At 46.0% G+C, this 15,909-nt stretch overlaps 2 protein-coding genes across 3 annotated transcripts; one reads left to right on the top strand and one right to left on the bottom strand.

The window, feature by feature from the left end:
* The first annotated feature begins 65 nt into the window (after nt 1-65).
* Nucleotides 66-14,857, top strand: LOC117581691 (intersectin-2). Of its 2 annotated transcripts, XM_034269068.1 has the most exons (8): nt 71-139; nt 200-288; nt 10,870-11,020; nt 12,933-13,067; nt 13,138-13,328; nt 13,957-14,103; nt 14,164-14,548; nt 14,608-14,857. In XM_034269068.1, the coding sequence occupies exons 1-8, from the start codon at nt 80-82 to the stop codon at nt 14,752-14,754; spliced, it is 1,305 nt and encodes a 434-aa protein (XP_034124959.1). In that variant the 5' UTR covers nt 71-79; the 3' UTR covers nt 14,755-14,857. The 2 variants fall into 2 exon arrangements, with proteins under 2 accessions (XP_034124960.1, XP_034124959.1); XM_034269069.1 differs by lacking the exon at nt 10,870-11,020 and having other exon boundaries at nt 66-139.
* LOC117581690 (ankycorbin-like) lies at nt 1,813-3,915 on the bottom strand. Its single transcript, XM_034269067.1, has one exon. The coding sequence runs from the start codon at nt 3,769-3,771 to the stop codon at nt 1,894-1,896; it is 1,878 nt and encodes a 625-aa protein (XP_034124958.1). The 5' UTR covers nt 3,772-3,915; the 3' UTR covers nt 1,813-1,893.
* Nucleotides 14,858-15,909: the final 1,052 nt, after the last annotated feature.

Here is a 15,909-nt window from a genome sequence, read left to right as displayed (position 1 = left end):
CAAACAACAAAATCATTAGTCCTGCAACACAACAAAACCAAAATATCATAATTCAGCAACACAGCAAAAGGCGGCAAAAATGGCGCGTTTGGTGTTCTCCGATAAAGATCACGATGCCTACGATCCCAAGAAGTACAAAGTGAGTTTGGCTAATAAAATATAAATTACAAATATTTGACTGTATAAACATTCCGCTTAGGTTGTGCACAAGAATCACTGGCGACAGGTTAGCCTGCTGTTGCAGCCCTCGCATAAGAAATGGTGGGAGGATCCCGATGTCATTGTTGCGTGAGTAAAAATAGTTTGCAAATTTAAGACACGTGTATGTGTGCCTCGATGCCTAGCCCATGGTGAATTTCTAGAAGGTGACGAACGTCTTCACCACAACGTAATCTCTTTTGGGGATCTCCATCCCTTTCTAGCGCTTGTTTGCTGAGCGCCGAGAGAGCGTGGGCAGTGCGTCGGCTCTCAAGACAGCGCTCTCTCACCTTCTGCTAAATTCACCTTGGTGCCAGCTTTTGTGTTTGTGTTTGTTGTTGTTGTTGGTTTTATGTTTTCGTGCAGTTTATTGGTCGATTGGTTGGTCGTTACGTTCTGACACGGTTTGGCGCCACGGCCTGCCATTCAATTAAGATTCTTTTTGCCACAGCGGCTCACTCCATGCGGCATGCTCATAATATTTTATTGCATCCATCAAAATGTCAGGCGTTGCAGCCAGCAGTATTGCCACCACACCCAGAAATACATATTTCCATGGCAATTATTGTGGATTGCACTCTTAAGGAAATACTTACACTCGATTGCATCACATTAACAGATTCTCTGATATGGTTATCTGCCTCTTTAGAGCTCTCGTTGCAGTCTCATTTGCTGCCAAAAACTGAAAAACTTTCCTGGAAGTTCCGCTGGCAGCAGACATTCCGCTGCCGGCTCTTGCTCTGCCTTGAGTGGAGGGCACTAATTTCCGTACTAAGTTTAGTCACGCGATGCTAACGAAGCCTCAGCTCCTCCTTCAGTTTTAAGGAAACTCCAAAGAGCAGGCAGGGCGGGGTGCAAGTGCAGTCAAAACTTTGCCAAGTAATTGGGGTGCACAAGTGATGGAAAAGGGAAATTGTCTTTGGTTTCGTTCACTGGCTGACGTCTGGGTCGCACTCGCTTTTTGCGGCTTGTCTTGGCTCTGTTCTCTGGAGGTGTCAATGTCTAAGGAATGTTCCTTCTGCTTCAAGGTTAAGCCAGGTGTAAATGGCACAGGAAACTATTACTTACAGTGGGTGCAGATTGTTGGAAACAACTCTGAATGTTTTTTTTGGAACGTTTCCTGCTTGACTTTTAGCTTTTTCGCTTTTTCTCTTAATGGTTTCAACTTTAAAATGGTTTCTCGTTTTGGTTATCTGCCAAAAACTATCTTAAAACTTGAAATTGGAACACATTCTGCACAAAATAAATACTCTACATGTAAAGCAGCTTAACTAACAGAAATATTCCACTTGGCATGGACTTTTCTTACTCATTTTATGCTCCCAAAATGTATCGAAATATTCCTCTTCATTTGATCAAATAATCAAATAATGATACCAAAAATATGTTAATCATATATCCATCATACTTTAGTAGTTTTATACGCTTACAAATTATCTCAATTCAAGTCAAAACAATCCCTAGCACGTCAAGCGTGCGCAAAGAGAGTGAAAGTGGGAGAGCAGAGTTGAGAGAGCGTTTCACCGCACCGTGGGGTAATTTGATAAATGCGAATGCTGAAAGGGCAGTCCGGCAATGAAATAAAAACCATTTTCTGATCAGCTACATTTTTACACTTTTAAATTTAATTGAAATAGAAGAGAACCAAAACAAAAGCAGAACTCTCTGTTCGACTACTGCTACTCCTATTGCTATCTACTGTCGCTGCTCTCTTGGCTGACGATGCTTCATGGTAGCCTTCATCTTGCCCAGCGATGCCTGGTACTCTGTGGCCTTGTCGTCCGAAAAGAGCTTGTAGTTGTTTGCTGTCTGCATGGCGGTCTGGTAACGCTCATTCAAGGAATCCATGGTAGCCTTCATCTCGGCCAGCGATGCCTGGTACTCTGTGGCCTTGTCCTCCGCATAGAGCTTGCAGTTGTTTGCTTTCTGTATGGCGTTCTGGTAACGCTGATTCATGGTATCCATGGCCTGATCATGCCTGCGCTGCATCGCGCTCATCTGTTGCTGCCAGTGCTTCTCCACCTGCTTGATATCCACCATACTCGCCTCCCACTGGGCCATCACTCTCTTCATCGACTGCCGCTCGGAGCCGATGTTCGTGTACGCTTCGTCGAAGCCGCGCTTTAGTTCGTCAATGCATTGCTCTCTGCTGCGGCACTTGCTCATCAATGCGTTCAGTTCGGAGTTCTTCGCACACACAACTTTTGCTATCTTTTCGCGGTCCCTCACAATGGTCTGCTTCAGCTGCACAATTTCCCCGCACACCTCCTCGTAGCCACTCTGCAGACGCTGATACTTCTCCTCTGCCTGCTGCAGCTGTGCGTGGAAAATGTTCTCCTGCTCCGCCATGCGCTCGCAATATTTCTGCTGCTCCAGCTGTTCGCTACACTGCTGGGCAGACTGAGTCGGACACTTGGCCTGGGTGTACGCCTTCAACTGCTCCGCTTTGCCCTTGAATTCCTTCAGGAGTTTCCTCTGCCGCTTGTTGATCTTCTGCAGCTTGCGAATTTCATTCAACTTCTCCACACAGTTGCTGCAGTTGGCTGAGACCTCCGCCTCCTCCTTCTCCGTTCCCGATCGCTGCAGCGACTGCAGCTCCAACTCCAGTCTGTGGTTCTCCCTGTGCAGCCGTTCGATCAGCCGTTCGGAATTCTCCTGTTCTCGTTGCAGCTCCAACTGTACTCGCTTCCGGCTCTTGTCGCTCTTCTGGAGCTGCTCCCTCAGGGCGTCCCGTTCATCGATCAGCGGCTGAATCTGCTCCTCCAGCGTCGCATAATTGCTGGCCTTCAGTGCCAGCTCCTTCTGCATATTGGCCAGCCGTTGCGCCAGTCGCGACTTGTCTTCCTTCAGGACGGTAAGTTTGCCCAGCTCTTTGTTTCGCTCTTCCAGCAGCTGCTGCTGAAGCGGCTCAAAATACTCCGTCATGGCTTGGAGACTCTCCAGAGATCGTTGCATCACCTGTTGACTGAGGTGCCTGTCCGGCAGCTGCTGATTCTCATTCAGCAGCAGAAGATCATTGATCGAGCTGAGCTCCAGCCGAGCGGCCTCAAAGTGAGTCATCAGCATTTCATTGGCGTGCTCCATTGTCAGGATCTTGGTCTTCAGCTGCTTAATATCCTCCAGCTCTCGCTCGTTCTCCTGCTCCACCTCATCGCATCGATCCTGTGCCAAATCGAGGGAACCCTTCAGCTCACATATCCGCGCATTCTTCTTCAGCAAAGTAGCCTCAAAGGCCGACTCCAAGGCGTTGTATCGCTTCGTCATCTTCTCGAATTCCCTCTGTTTGCCATCCAGCTGATCCTTCAGCCGCTGCAGCTCGCCCTCCAATTGCTTCTGGTCTTTCTTCTGCTGCTCCTGCGAGTGCTCGTGCTTCTCCTGGAACGCCTGCTGCAGCTGCTCCTCCAAGTCACTCCAAGGCTGCCCCTCATCCAGCTTCTTCACCGCCTCTGTCGCCTCCTGATCGTGCAACTTCGAGTTCGGCATCTGCTCCTGCTGCTTCGCGCAGCTGGTGCTGTCCCCCCCATCTTCAACATGCTTCAATTCAAAGAAATTGCGCTCCAACAGCTTCTCCATTATCCCCAATCAATCCAGACAGAGAGCAGAACTTGTTATTGAATGAAGCTCCAAGCTGCTGGCAAAGGATTTTCCTTTCATTTGATTTCTATTCACAATCTGACACTAGAGCCAAAGCCTGCCCTTGCCCTTGCTTACTTCACTTGTGGCAAGTACTCAACTCAACTTGGTTGCCCTATCTCTGGTCTCTGAGTACTAGGCGCACATAAGGGCGGACAGACGGACAGACAGACGGACAGACTTGGTTTGGAAACGATTCCTTCTGTGCGTTACAAACATCCGTTATTCCCCACAAATACAATCTATCCTATTTACTCTTCGAGTGCTGTGTATAATAATCCTAAATCAAAGAAAGTTGATCCACCAAACTCTAATCTACAGAATGTATAATCGATCAGTCAACCTTTTGTCCTTCAATCTGCAACTCCCATTTCCATTTCTTGGCCATAACTCTTTTGGCACATCAATAGATAAAGTGTTCCTCCTTTTCAGCCATAAAAAAACGCCCATCAATCTAGAATTTATACGCCAAAAAACGAGGGGTAGAGTGTCATTAGCTGGGTCATAACTCAAACATTTCCCTAAGCTGCGTATCCACAATGCATTCACAGCCAAAGAACGGGGTAGATAATGCTCCACTTGCTCTCTATTCTCCGACACTTTGCGTGTTCAATAAAGGAACAAAATCAAGCGAGTAAAAGTGTAGCGGAAAATGGTGTCAGTACGAGGACAGCAAAAGAAAGTACTTAAGCGGCGCGTCACTCAATCAGAATGATATTATTTTTAATGGCGCAAAATGGATACAATAAACACCCCGAGTACGAGTACGAGTACGAACGCGTGGCTGCCACGCAACGGACACACGGGGCACGGATCGGCGGGGACTCGTCCTCACATGAAGTTCGGTCGTCGGAGGCTTCGCACGCCACTGCCAAGAGTCCCATAAAGGATGAGGACGAACTTTTGAAAGGGGAAACTTAATTACATTTCAATTTGTGCTATCCAAGACAACTGACGTGAAACGTGGGATCCTTGCTAAACAAACTGTTCCGCATATGTCACTCACAGGTGCTCGCTCGGAGTCCCGAGAGTGGGCACCTCCGCCGCCGCCAGGCAAGCGCTGTGCCACCGTGACGATGCTCCTGGCCCAGCGTATAGCACGCAACGCTTGCTGGTCAGTCGACGATGAGACCTGCTACAGTGCGAACAAGATGAACGTGTGGCAGACGCTCGAGTATCTGTCCGGGCTGAGCCTACGCAAGCGATACAACTACGAGGGCTATGCGGACACCCAGAATGTCATACGCAGCCTCACGCCCTCCTGGCGACGCGACAGCTTCGCGGAGAAGGCCAAGGCCGAGGAGGCGGCCGCTGCCAGTGCCTCTGCCACGGCGGTCAAGTACCCCAACGAGCGCGCCACCAGCACGGGCATGGCCATCATTGCGGAGTCCCCGATACCCCGCACCAGTGTCCAGTCGAGTGACAATTTGCCACTGCGAGCGGGCTCGAAGCCCTCGAGTGGAGTGCGCCGGAAGCAGCGGAGCCGAAACAAAAAACGCTCTGGACCGAGCTTGGATCCGGAGTACGCTTTGTCCGCGGAGGACCTGGAGGATTTGGTCAAGTGCACGTAAGAATTTTAGAGTGATTGATAGAGTAAGTGGGAAAAGAGTTTATGGAAAGAATCACAAATTGTTGAGAAAGTGTTATTTATGGGATTTAGGAGCTGTAAAACAAAGCAAAACATTCAGGGTTAAGGCGTCATATATGAGCTCTAAAAATAATTTGGAATAACTCCAAGAAGATTCATCGATTAGAATTGTTCGGTGAATGTATGTATGCCCAAATTCAGATACTATTTTCCACATTTTATGCATTACATTATACATTACAAAGGTGCACTTTTTTCAGTGTATCAAACGCAAAAAAAGTTGTAACAAAAGCTTAGCGAGTGCAACAACCAGAGCGGGTTTCCGTCAATGTTTAGCATAGACAAGCACCCATGCGTGCAAAGATTTGTGGGGCTACAGAAGTATGGATTGCCGCTTAGTTTCACCTTTTACAGAGAACTTTGCTCTGCTAAAAATATAGAAAAAAATAAAACAAAGAATTAAAGGTGACCATTATGCAATTTAACTCAAAAAAAGTGCAGCCACAAATAGCATTCGACACACAAATGGAATGTCGAAAAAAAGCAAGAGAAATGTTGCCTCCCAGAAGACACACAAACTAGAGATAAAGTGAAGCTGACATTGGAGTATCCGCTGAAGCCACTAAGCTCTCAAAAAGTAGAGGATAGAAAGTGAATAAAAGAAAGCCAAAACTTAAAGGAATAAGTACTCCAAGTTATTTGTTGAAATGTCAGCGGACACCTTTCGCGTTTGCCGGAAGACGTTGCAATTAAAGTTTTTTGGGTGCCAAAGAGGCGGCTTCAAAGTTGTGCCAAGTGGCATGGACCGGAAATAAGAGGGAGAGACGAGTTTCGGAAAGTGGCTGCCACTGCCACTCGTTGTTGCACGTTGCAATGTCAGTGTCAAGCTCGATACAAAGTGTTTGCTCAATTTCCGCGCTCCGAGTCGATTAGAGGAAATTATTGTATGTCTTGTTGGCATGAAAGACGGCCATAAAGCGAAATTGTTATCTGGTTTCAACGGTAATGTGAGACTCCCTACCAAAACACAGGCCTAGACTCAGGCCCTATGCCACGTGTCGCTGTGCCTCGTGCCCTGTGCCCCTCTGCTTCTTGAGATTCTCTTCCCTTTGTAGACTTTCAGTCACCGATTTCGTGCCTAGACACACACACGCTGGAATAGGGCAAAACCCAGACACACGCACATGCAGCTACTATGACAAGAAAAAACGAGATCTAACGGGTGAAATAAACACCGACAGTTTGTTGGCCATAAACCAAAGGCAAAAGCAAAAGCAAAAGCGAGTAGAGGCATGTATTTAGTACGAGGAGGAGCTGATATCCAGTCCCACGGCATATAAATGGGAAAATATATAGAAATAGAGTTGTCACCTACAGACAGGTGAGCCTTCAAAACTTTTTGGCAATTTTAGTGCACTGAACGAAAATAACGAACTTGAAGGTTGTGAGTCGCGGCACTTAAACTATTTATTTATACATACATACACACATACATATGTACACATACCCGAACCTCAGTCAGTTTCAGTACCGCTTATTGCTTTCCAACTGTCTCTCTTTCGCTCTTCTCTCACTAACAACAGCCGTTATAGCTCACTCCCCTTCAGCAAAGAGCGCACACTGCAGTGCACTGGCCGAGGAAGAGCGTGTAAGAAGAGAGAAAGAGTAAGAGAGAGGAAGAGTAAACGTACTGAAGTGCTGCGTAGCGATCAAAAGCTTTTTGCATTGTGTTCTTCAATGCCACTAAAACTGTACATTTGAAGTCCCCCTCCTCATTATACTCATTCTTTTCTCTCTGTCATTAAGGAACAAATCTCGATTCTTCCGTCTCACTCCATCACCTATCGCTTTCTATGTCAAATTGTTGCTCTCTTAAACTTTTACAATACCCCATAAATGCTCTTTGTTTCTTGAAAAATAAACTCCACTCTGGCTCAACCCAACTCCTACTCCTTTCAACTTTATTGACTGCTGCCTTTAAGAGTCCACAAATCTTTTATCAGTGTAGTCGTATCGTATCAATGGTGAAACTTGTTGACACACTGCGTCGTATAGTTTGTCATAACATTGACATTGGTGTCATGTCATTACGCCTAACATTAAACGCTTAAACGCTGGATTCCCGAACAACAAAACATGCGATGGGGGAGACGACGTCGTGCCACCTGCCGGGACAATGGCAGAACTGGAAACGGAATCGGGCGCTGACTCTGAAACGCGAAACTATGAGAGGGCGAAAGTAAAAGTAAAAGTGGGAGCTGGCGGTTGGCGGCTGCCACTCGACGCCACACACATGTGTGGCAGAAGCGGCAGGCAGCACCAACCTAAAACCAGGAATCCCAATCAAAGGTTGCCCCATTCGCCGGTCGTCTTTGTTCAGTGAAAGTTCCGCCAAGTTCTGCGTTCGCCGTGGCGAAAACCATCGTATACAAATGAGAGACTAAAAAGTGGTACAAAGAACTCCTCTAGAGGCCAAAAAATGATGCCCTCAAAAACGAAAAAAAAACGTCTCCGAAGACTGCCACACATGATGGAGCTGGAGATCGAGGAGGACTTCCTCATTGACTTTGTGCAGTGCAATCTGGAGCCGGAGACGAGGTAAAGGATGCACGAATCACATTTCAATATTCCACTGCTTCTGGGGCATCCTTAGGAAATTTATTGTCGCCCCACTACGTGTTGCAATTATCAATTTTAATGGCAGACTGGCAAAGGGCATAAATGTCAGGCTCTTCGGCAAAATGTATGCACGTCCCAGGCATTAATTAGCGTTGCACAGGCAGCAAGGATTCGCAATCTTCAGTTCTTCTTCTGTTTCCCAGTTTTATAGTTGCCCTTTCAATTAGCCAATGAGAACGAGGCGAGGAGGCTGTAAACTAATATGGTTCCAATTTCCCCTCACAAAAGGCCAACGAAGCGAGTCGCTAATTAAGTCATAAATGTCATCAATGAGACGGGGAACAGCCTCTCTCTTTTTTGACATATTGCCGGAGATGGGAGAAATGGGTCAATAGCTAACTGCGTTTCTTGAGAGGTTTATAAGCAGCAAGGAAGAATGGGGAGCTGTATATCAGGGTACTGGAACCCTTTACCTTCTCCGATTCCCCCGAAACAGAGTGTCCTCTGTACATGCAAGAACAAGCCAATAAACAGCACACAAAAAAAGCACATCAAGTGCGTAAGATTTACCATAGAAATGAATAAAAGCACCCATAATGCCTGCAGCTGTAAGCAGTGAATAAATCCCATGTTTATTTATGGCTTACCTGTGCCATTAAGAGCGGAATGTGGCCACAAATGGCTATATGGCAAAATGTACTATTGGTTGCTTGTTAACCCATTCGCAGTCAGCTCAAGCCCCCCACGCGTAGTGCAACCTCCGCAAATGGTGTAATAATCGTAGAAACGGAGGCGGAGGTTAGAGTGCCATAAATCATGTCCCGCCTGTGTGCCTGAGAGCATTTGTGACAGTTAGCGGATGCGACGATGAGCAGTGCAAATGTCATGGGAGTTGCATTTCGCGTAGGGTAACGCGGAAGTTGCAATAAAAAGCCACGAGCTGGATACTTCTTCTGTGGGCTAGAACTTCCGTTTATCAGGGTTTCTGTGTGTGGAAAGGAAAGCTTGTACAAGCCATAAATCGAAGCTGGTAGGAGCAGCAGCGGGCAGGGGGACTCTGTGTAGGACACAACAGACATGACAGATTGGTTCCTCCAGAGGCAATAATTTATGCATGTGACCCTCCAAGCCATGTGAGACACGGGCTAAGTTATTGATACGACGACAACATCCATTGATGTCCTGAAATTTCATTATCAATGTCAATGCCGAAAGGGGGAATAGTAAAACCCCTCCTTGCCACCTGTCCCAGATTGAAAATTGATTGAATTGAACTTTGATGGCTTTGAACTATTGCGAAATGCGATTTTTGGAGGACGTCGAGACATCAAAGCTTACAATGTCTTAACTGTGTGTGAGAACGTGTGCCAAGAAGAGCAAAGAGCAAGCTATCATTCGTTTGTGATTGGAAATGCATGACGCTAGAGTTAATTTTCTTGGCGCTGAACCAAACCGAAGTCAGGCAAGCCTCAAGCAGTTCTCAGGCCACGATTCAGGCCAAACCTGCTGTCTATGCTCCACATGGAATTCCATCTAATTGTCAGCTGACAATTGACAAGGATTAATAAACCCCAACCAAGGAGAGACTGCTTTATGGCATGTAGAAATAAAATATTTATTTACCATATAAAGAAACCAAGAACCAACCAGAACCATGTGTGCCACCTGCTCTGCTGCTCTGTCTTCTGTCTATTGCTAAAAAGCCTAGCGAAATTCGCTGACGAGTCGAGACATTGGCTCTGCCCCAGCCCTTTGGCTGCTCCTACTAAAAATCCAAGCAGCGCTCTAGTCTGCATGTCTAAAATTACACTAAATTGTCGGCTTTGGGGGGAAAGTCGGCCGTGCTGAGGTGAGTTTATATATTGTTCTTGTTATTCTTGTTGGCTGGTGTGCATATCATGTGAAAATATGAGCCTCAGGCTCGGCACAGTGTCTGCAAAGGGTAAGGCAGCAGCTAAGTTATTGCTTTTTAATGGAGGTTAAGCTAAATCTTAACTTAAATTGCTATATTTTAAATAAATGGGTTTACTTTGGAAGCAATTGTGGGGGAAAAATATAATACTAGCGCTTGGGGAAATCCAAGGTTAGAATTGCTGGAATCCTTTTCGAAATTTTGATGGTTTTAATGGCATTTTACCCCCATAAAGATGAGCAAATTTCCAGGGGATTACAGCCTCGAGATGTAGCTCTAGCAATTCCCCACTGATCAGCGAATATCATACACTTTCAAGCTACAATATTGGCAGAGATTTTTGAATATTTTTGGCAATTTTGGCCGCCTTCAAACTTGCTAAACTTTCAGCAAAAATGTTGTTTAACCACTCAAATAATTCTCGCTACAATTATTGATTTGAAACTCCTGGAATAACCCTTTCAGCTTAGATTTTGTCACACTGTGGCGTAGAGTGAAAGTGTTTGAGTGGGTTAGGTTGGGGTTTGGGGCGGCTTGCTCCAGCGCTGCTCCTTGTCCTTGTGTTGTCGGTTTCGGGTGTTTTGGCAACCAAAGTAAAATAGAATAAAATCCACCAGCTGACTGGCTGGCGAACGCAGCGTATGAACAGCCACTGCGAGTGTGGCGCTATAGTAACACAGAAAAAATATACATGCGGCTCGAACTCATTCGTTGCCAGGAGTTACAAGCGCTCACAAACGCTGTGCGGACCGCGGATCCATGTGGGATTTGCCCACCAAGCAGTGACACTCGCTTGGGCGGCTTAGCAAGAGGTTTGGCGCTTAATTAAGCGGGAAAAATGATTGACTCACATTTACACCTCGGTCCCTGGGTCATTAATAATCACTTGATTTTGCCTCTGTCTCTTGTTTCGCCGCAGTTTCAATTTGCCGCGCATTAGCGCCCGACTGGAGCGCCTGATGGGCACCAATGTGGTCAAGCTGACGGATCGCGCGTACATGAAGGAGCTGCGGGAGCGCATCGACGAGGATTACCGCAAACAGTTGCTGTCCCGCATCCGGGCCCGTGAGGTAAGCAGAACCAGAACCAGAACCAGAACCCAAATCTTTATTTTTGTACCCCAATTAACTTTGAGGCTCACACACAAATGTGACCAATTTGTTTGGTTGGTAATTCAATTTTCATAAAGTTCTCCCTAAGAATATAACGCAAAATGTGAGACAAGAGACCTAAACAAATTTGACGCCCCAGAGTCACGTAGAAGAGCGAAGTTAAAGAGGATGAGGAAGGGTTCTGCTCGCTTTGAGGGTGGGTATGCCACGAAAGGAGTTTCCGTGAGAGTTAGTTTCGGAGTTAGCTAGGGATGGGGCTTGAAGACCATAATGTAAAAGTGTTATCAAGATAGTTTATTGAGTACTCACTGAAAGATTATTTTTTGTGCAAGAGAAGCAAAGCTCAAGCTACTTACGGTATCCGCTAGTCTTTTCTCTTTTGTTTCCTTCCTCTTCCACTTGTTTATTGGCTGCGATTTCATTTTCTTGCTTACCCTTTTCAAGTTTGCCCTTTTTTTCAGCGAAAGTGTCCCAAAGTTTTTCAATGACGCCGACACCACCGCCATCGCCCACTCATTTTTCTTGCGCCTCCTTCTGGCAGGGGTAAGGGGCATTTTAGGGGGAAAGCACAAACAATTGAATTCAATGAGCCCCCGGCATGAAAATGGCAAATCCAAGCCGTCAAAGTAATAAAAATTAGACCAGCAACAGACACAGATGCACAGCACATACGGATACCCGGCAAAGAGTCTTTTTGGAGCTCTTTTATGTCTGTGAGACATGCGAGGTGGGGGGAAACTATGAAGTACAAAGTGCTTCACTGCGGATACAGATACTTAGAGATCTGTCCGTACGATATGCAATGCCAAAAGGGAAGGAAAAACTTTATTCACGCTTCCAATTGCACTTTTTGACGGGAGCGCGCAATGCGGCACGAAGTAGCAGATAGCAGTGCCAGTGCCAGTACCAGTATAAGGTGTCAGGAAATTGGCCCTTGAGTGCTAAGAGGTAGTACACTCAGACATGACTTTAGGGTGTGTACTGGGGTACCAAGGACGTCTGGTTAAATTTGACCAAAGCCAAAATAAAAGCTTTGCCAGCCGCTAAGAGGCTCAGAGCTGCCATTACGCGTAACATTTGGCTTTGATATTAACCGCAGACTAATCGTTAATGAAAGTAAATACGGCATTGTGGATATTTCGACTAAAGGTTACGCTGTAAATAAGTTTTCTAAGTTTTTGGCAGACTCAAACAAGGCGCAACAACAATTTACGACTTTTTGTCTTTTCATTCCCTTTGATCGCTAAAACTAACGGCGCTTCACGCAGGTAGCGTTGCCAAAGCAGACCCTCAGTGAAGCTGAGAGAGTCAATGCAGCTTGCTCTCAGAGAGCGACTTATGCGTAAAGCTAGAGATGGCACCCATATGCATTTACAAAGGCATTACAAATGCGGAACTTTTACAGCTCGCTCTCTCTCAGCTCTCAGAGCGACAAGCGCTAGAAAGAGATAGCACTCTTTGTCTGTTGTTGCTTTCATACATGATGAGGATGATTCTCGAAAGAGATTAAATGGGGTGGGCAGCTTGCATGGCACTTTTGGCTACCTGCTTACAGTGACCTAACTGTAATTCGTTCCCCTTTGCCAAATCGGCGTTTCGCTGCTCTAGTTTTTTTATGCTGCGAGATATTTATTTCGGTTACACACTCCTTCATAAATGTAGCATTCCACTCTTACTTTTCATTTACTGGGTACACCAACAGCCTCAGTAGCGATTAACCACAAACATTCGTCTTTAATATAAACGACCGCAAAACACCACAACAAATTGTTAATCAAGAACTACCACAAATACGAGTAAATATTTGGGCGCACAGCTTGTAATGCCATCAAGGGCAACTTAGCTAATGTGAAATTAAATATTTTCTCAGATGAAAGAAGTGGAGCGGGAACGCATGCTTATTATAGAGGGTAAATCGGATGTGATACCAGACGAACTGGCCGACGATCCCATATTCATGGTCAACAAAGATGCCAACTTGGAAATACAGAAGGAGCGCTCCAAGGTGAGTTACCAGACTAATACCCAGACCCAAGCCTCAGCTCATCGTTTACCGTACCGTTTACCGTTTGCAGTTGAAAACAAGTCGGGAGAAGAATGCGGAGCGTCTGAAGCTGCAGGGCGTGAAATGGGAGCGGGAGCGACTCCAGCACGCTGCCCAGGAAGCCGAGCTGCTGGCGAAGAAACGGGAGAGGCAGCGCGCCCAAAAGCTGCTGGTCGAACAGTACCGTACGGAGGATGCCGAACGCGGCATGGACCTGTTGCGGTAAGTAACCGTTCCCACACCTAAATATCTTCGCCTCTAATGACTGTTTAATGGCTGGGAGAGGGAGAATGTTGGCAAAATTAAAAAACGCCAAACGATAACAATACATTATTCCGCGTTGTCGCTCAACGCCTTCTGGGGAGCTTTGTCTCCTTTGCAGAACGTGGGAAAAAACGCGCGGGCGTTGGCTGAACCCAGTGGCTTACGCAGCGGCTATGTAGTGGAGTTGGGGCATGTTGGGAAATTATAAACAAGATTTGATTATTTTTGTATACTCTACTAAGCATAGGAAATTTTCCTAAAAAATTGTGTAAATTGCATTAAGATTCAGCAAAAGGAAGCTTGCATTTCCCTCTAAATTTATAAGGTTCTTCCTTTAAAATGTAGTTCAATACAATCCAAATTCTAAAATCCCTTCTCAACACCCCAATAACCCCACTCCAAGAAAGTGTACTTCCACATCCGTGTATAGCACCGCCAGATAGAAGCATTTTGCTGTCGTTAAAGCATTTTAGCCGAGGGCATCCCCACATTAATATGCATGAGTTGAATGTTTGGCGAGTTCCTTGTGGAATCTCGGAGCTAATGAAAAATAAAATCTGCCCTGCCTTTTCGCATTCACCCACAGCATTGAGAACGAGGATTGGCGCGACTGCGAGCAGAGCCTGAAGGAGTTCCTGGAGATGGAGCGTGCCAAAATGAAGGAGCGTTCGCTGCGCGTTCCCCAGCCCTTCTCCTCGGATCCATTGGACATACAGAATATAGTGAAAGCCAGGTAAAGCACAGTTCAAGTCTCTGAGGCAGTGTGTCACCTGTAATACCCTGTAATTTGCAGACAAAAGTTCCGCGAAACTGAGCTGCGCATACGCAATCAGCTGGAGGGTAAACTAAAGGACCCCAGCACCCCGATTACGGCCAGGCAGTTGAATGAATTTATGGAGGATGCACACCGAGCCAGCATTGAGATGATGCGCGAGACATCGATGGACTCGGTCCATGATGCGCTGCCGAGAAAATTCCTGGACGATGCCACCGATGTCTCCGACGAAACGATTGTCAGCGAGGCTGCCATCAGCCTGACACTGGCCAAGCAGCAGTATGCCGAGGAGCTGGAAACCGAAATGGAGGATGAGTTCAATCGAGGACTGCTCATCTCCAAGCAGCAGTACGATCAGCTGCGCTTTGAGGATGAGAAAATTGTGGCGCTACGCAATGCCAAGGTGGATACAAACAAGTTGGTCTAGGTTCAGCTTTCCTCTAATTTTGTGTCCCTTTTCAGGACATTCGTGAACTCTATTTACTGGCTGAAGAGATCATCATGGGCGACATCATTGAGGAGGTCGAAGAGGGCGAAGAGGAGGCTGGCGAGGAGCAAGAGGCCGAAATACCCAGCTCCGATCACGAGCAGGAGGCCAAGCCGGCCTAAAGTATTATTATTTTCATTTGTTTATCATCGTTGGAGCAGCGAGAATCTGTCTGTGTTGTCTCCTGCTTTACTTTCCACAAACAACAAAAAGTTCTACAAAGTTTTCGGACAAATATTTCATTTTTCTGTTGGTTGTTTTTATAATATTTGGCGCAAAAACCTCAACCTCAAACCTCATTGGCATTGGGATTCGAAATTGGTTAAACGTCAGCGTCAGCTGTCAGCCAGACACGCTGCTGATTTGATTTGTGTCATTATCTGTCAGTGTGGTTTTGGTTTAATTAAGGCTGTAACGAGTTGACGAGGCCCATATAATCATACCAATAAATCGTACCAAAAACTCCAGAAATACACACAACAATCGCTGGGCGAACTCATTGGGTTTATTGCACATTTCACGTGCCCGCCGACAAGTATGCTTCAAATATTTGCTTAATGAAGCAACCGGGAGATATGGCGCAGGATGTTCTGGAAAACAGTTTCGCCGCAAAATCTCTGGCAGCTAATTACTTCGATTTTTGTTAGAGGCAGCTAATGGAAAAAAAAATGATGAAGAGCTATACAAAAAATTGAAAATTAATTGGGATTATGTTTAAACAAAAAAAAGGTTGAAAATTAATCAAAAATTGCCTCCCCATTTATCCCATTTCTATTCACCAAAACATTTGCAATCCATACTCCAAGCGTTTTCCCTACAAAACCGTTTCCCAGAACACCCCACGAAAATCTCAGCATAATTAGTTTTGCGATAATATCCTTATCAATTGCACGTCGCGGCGCACCGCTTATGGAGCGGCACGACACATATGGCCCCGATTGCACAGGCCCCACAGGCAGGGCGTGACGCAGGGCCATGGCTTGGCTTGGCCGTGGGTGGTTCAAGGGCCTGATGCAATTTGATACACAGAAACCGTTTAAGACGATTTCAATGTGAAAAAGCCACGAGAAATAACAAGACAATGACTAAAAATAGTCCTGATAATATCCAAAAATATAACTTTTGGCAACTTCTCATATGGCTTCCCCACTCACGACTTTCCAGCCCAAGGAACACTTTAACTTTGCAGCGTGGCATTGTTATTGGTTTTCTCTTCGCTTTTCTGTTGGGGAAAATGTGTCATCTTTGGTTGCCAGCGGCAATTGGCAAAAAGAAAG

The sequence above is a fragment of the Drosophila guanche genome, unplaced genomic scaffold, assembly GCF_900245975.1.
Source record: "Drosophila guanche unplaced genomic scaffold, DGUA_6, whole genome shotgun sequence".
NCBI classification, from domain to species: domain Eukaryota; kingdom Metazoa; phylum Arthropoda; class Insecta; order Diptera; family Drosophilidae; genus Drosophila; species Drosophila guanche.
This window is presented reverse-complemented; position numbering and strand designations above follow the sequence as displayed.

Excerpts from the sequence above, each read along its gene's own strand:
- LOC117581691 (XM_034269068.1), top strand. The coding sequence starts at position 80 with ATGGCGCGTTTGGTGTTCTCCGATAAAGATCACGATGCCTACGATCCC. Across the intron at positions 140-199 it reads ACGATCCCAAGAAGTACAAA|GTTGTGCACAAGAATCACTG; the intron begins GTGAGTTTGGCT and ends CATTCCGCTTAG. Across the intron at positions 13,329-13,956 it reads CGCGGCATGGACCTGTTGCG|CATTGAGAACGAGGATTGGC; the intron begins GTAAGTAACCGT and ends ATTCACCCACAG.
- LOC117581690 (XM_034269067.1), bottom strand. The coding sequence starts at position 3,771 with ATGGAGAAGCTGTTGGAGCGCAATTTCTTTGAATTGAAGCATGTTGAA.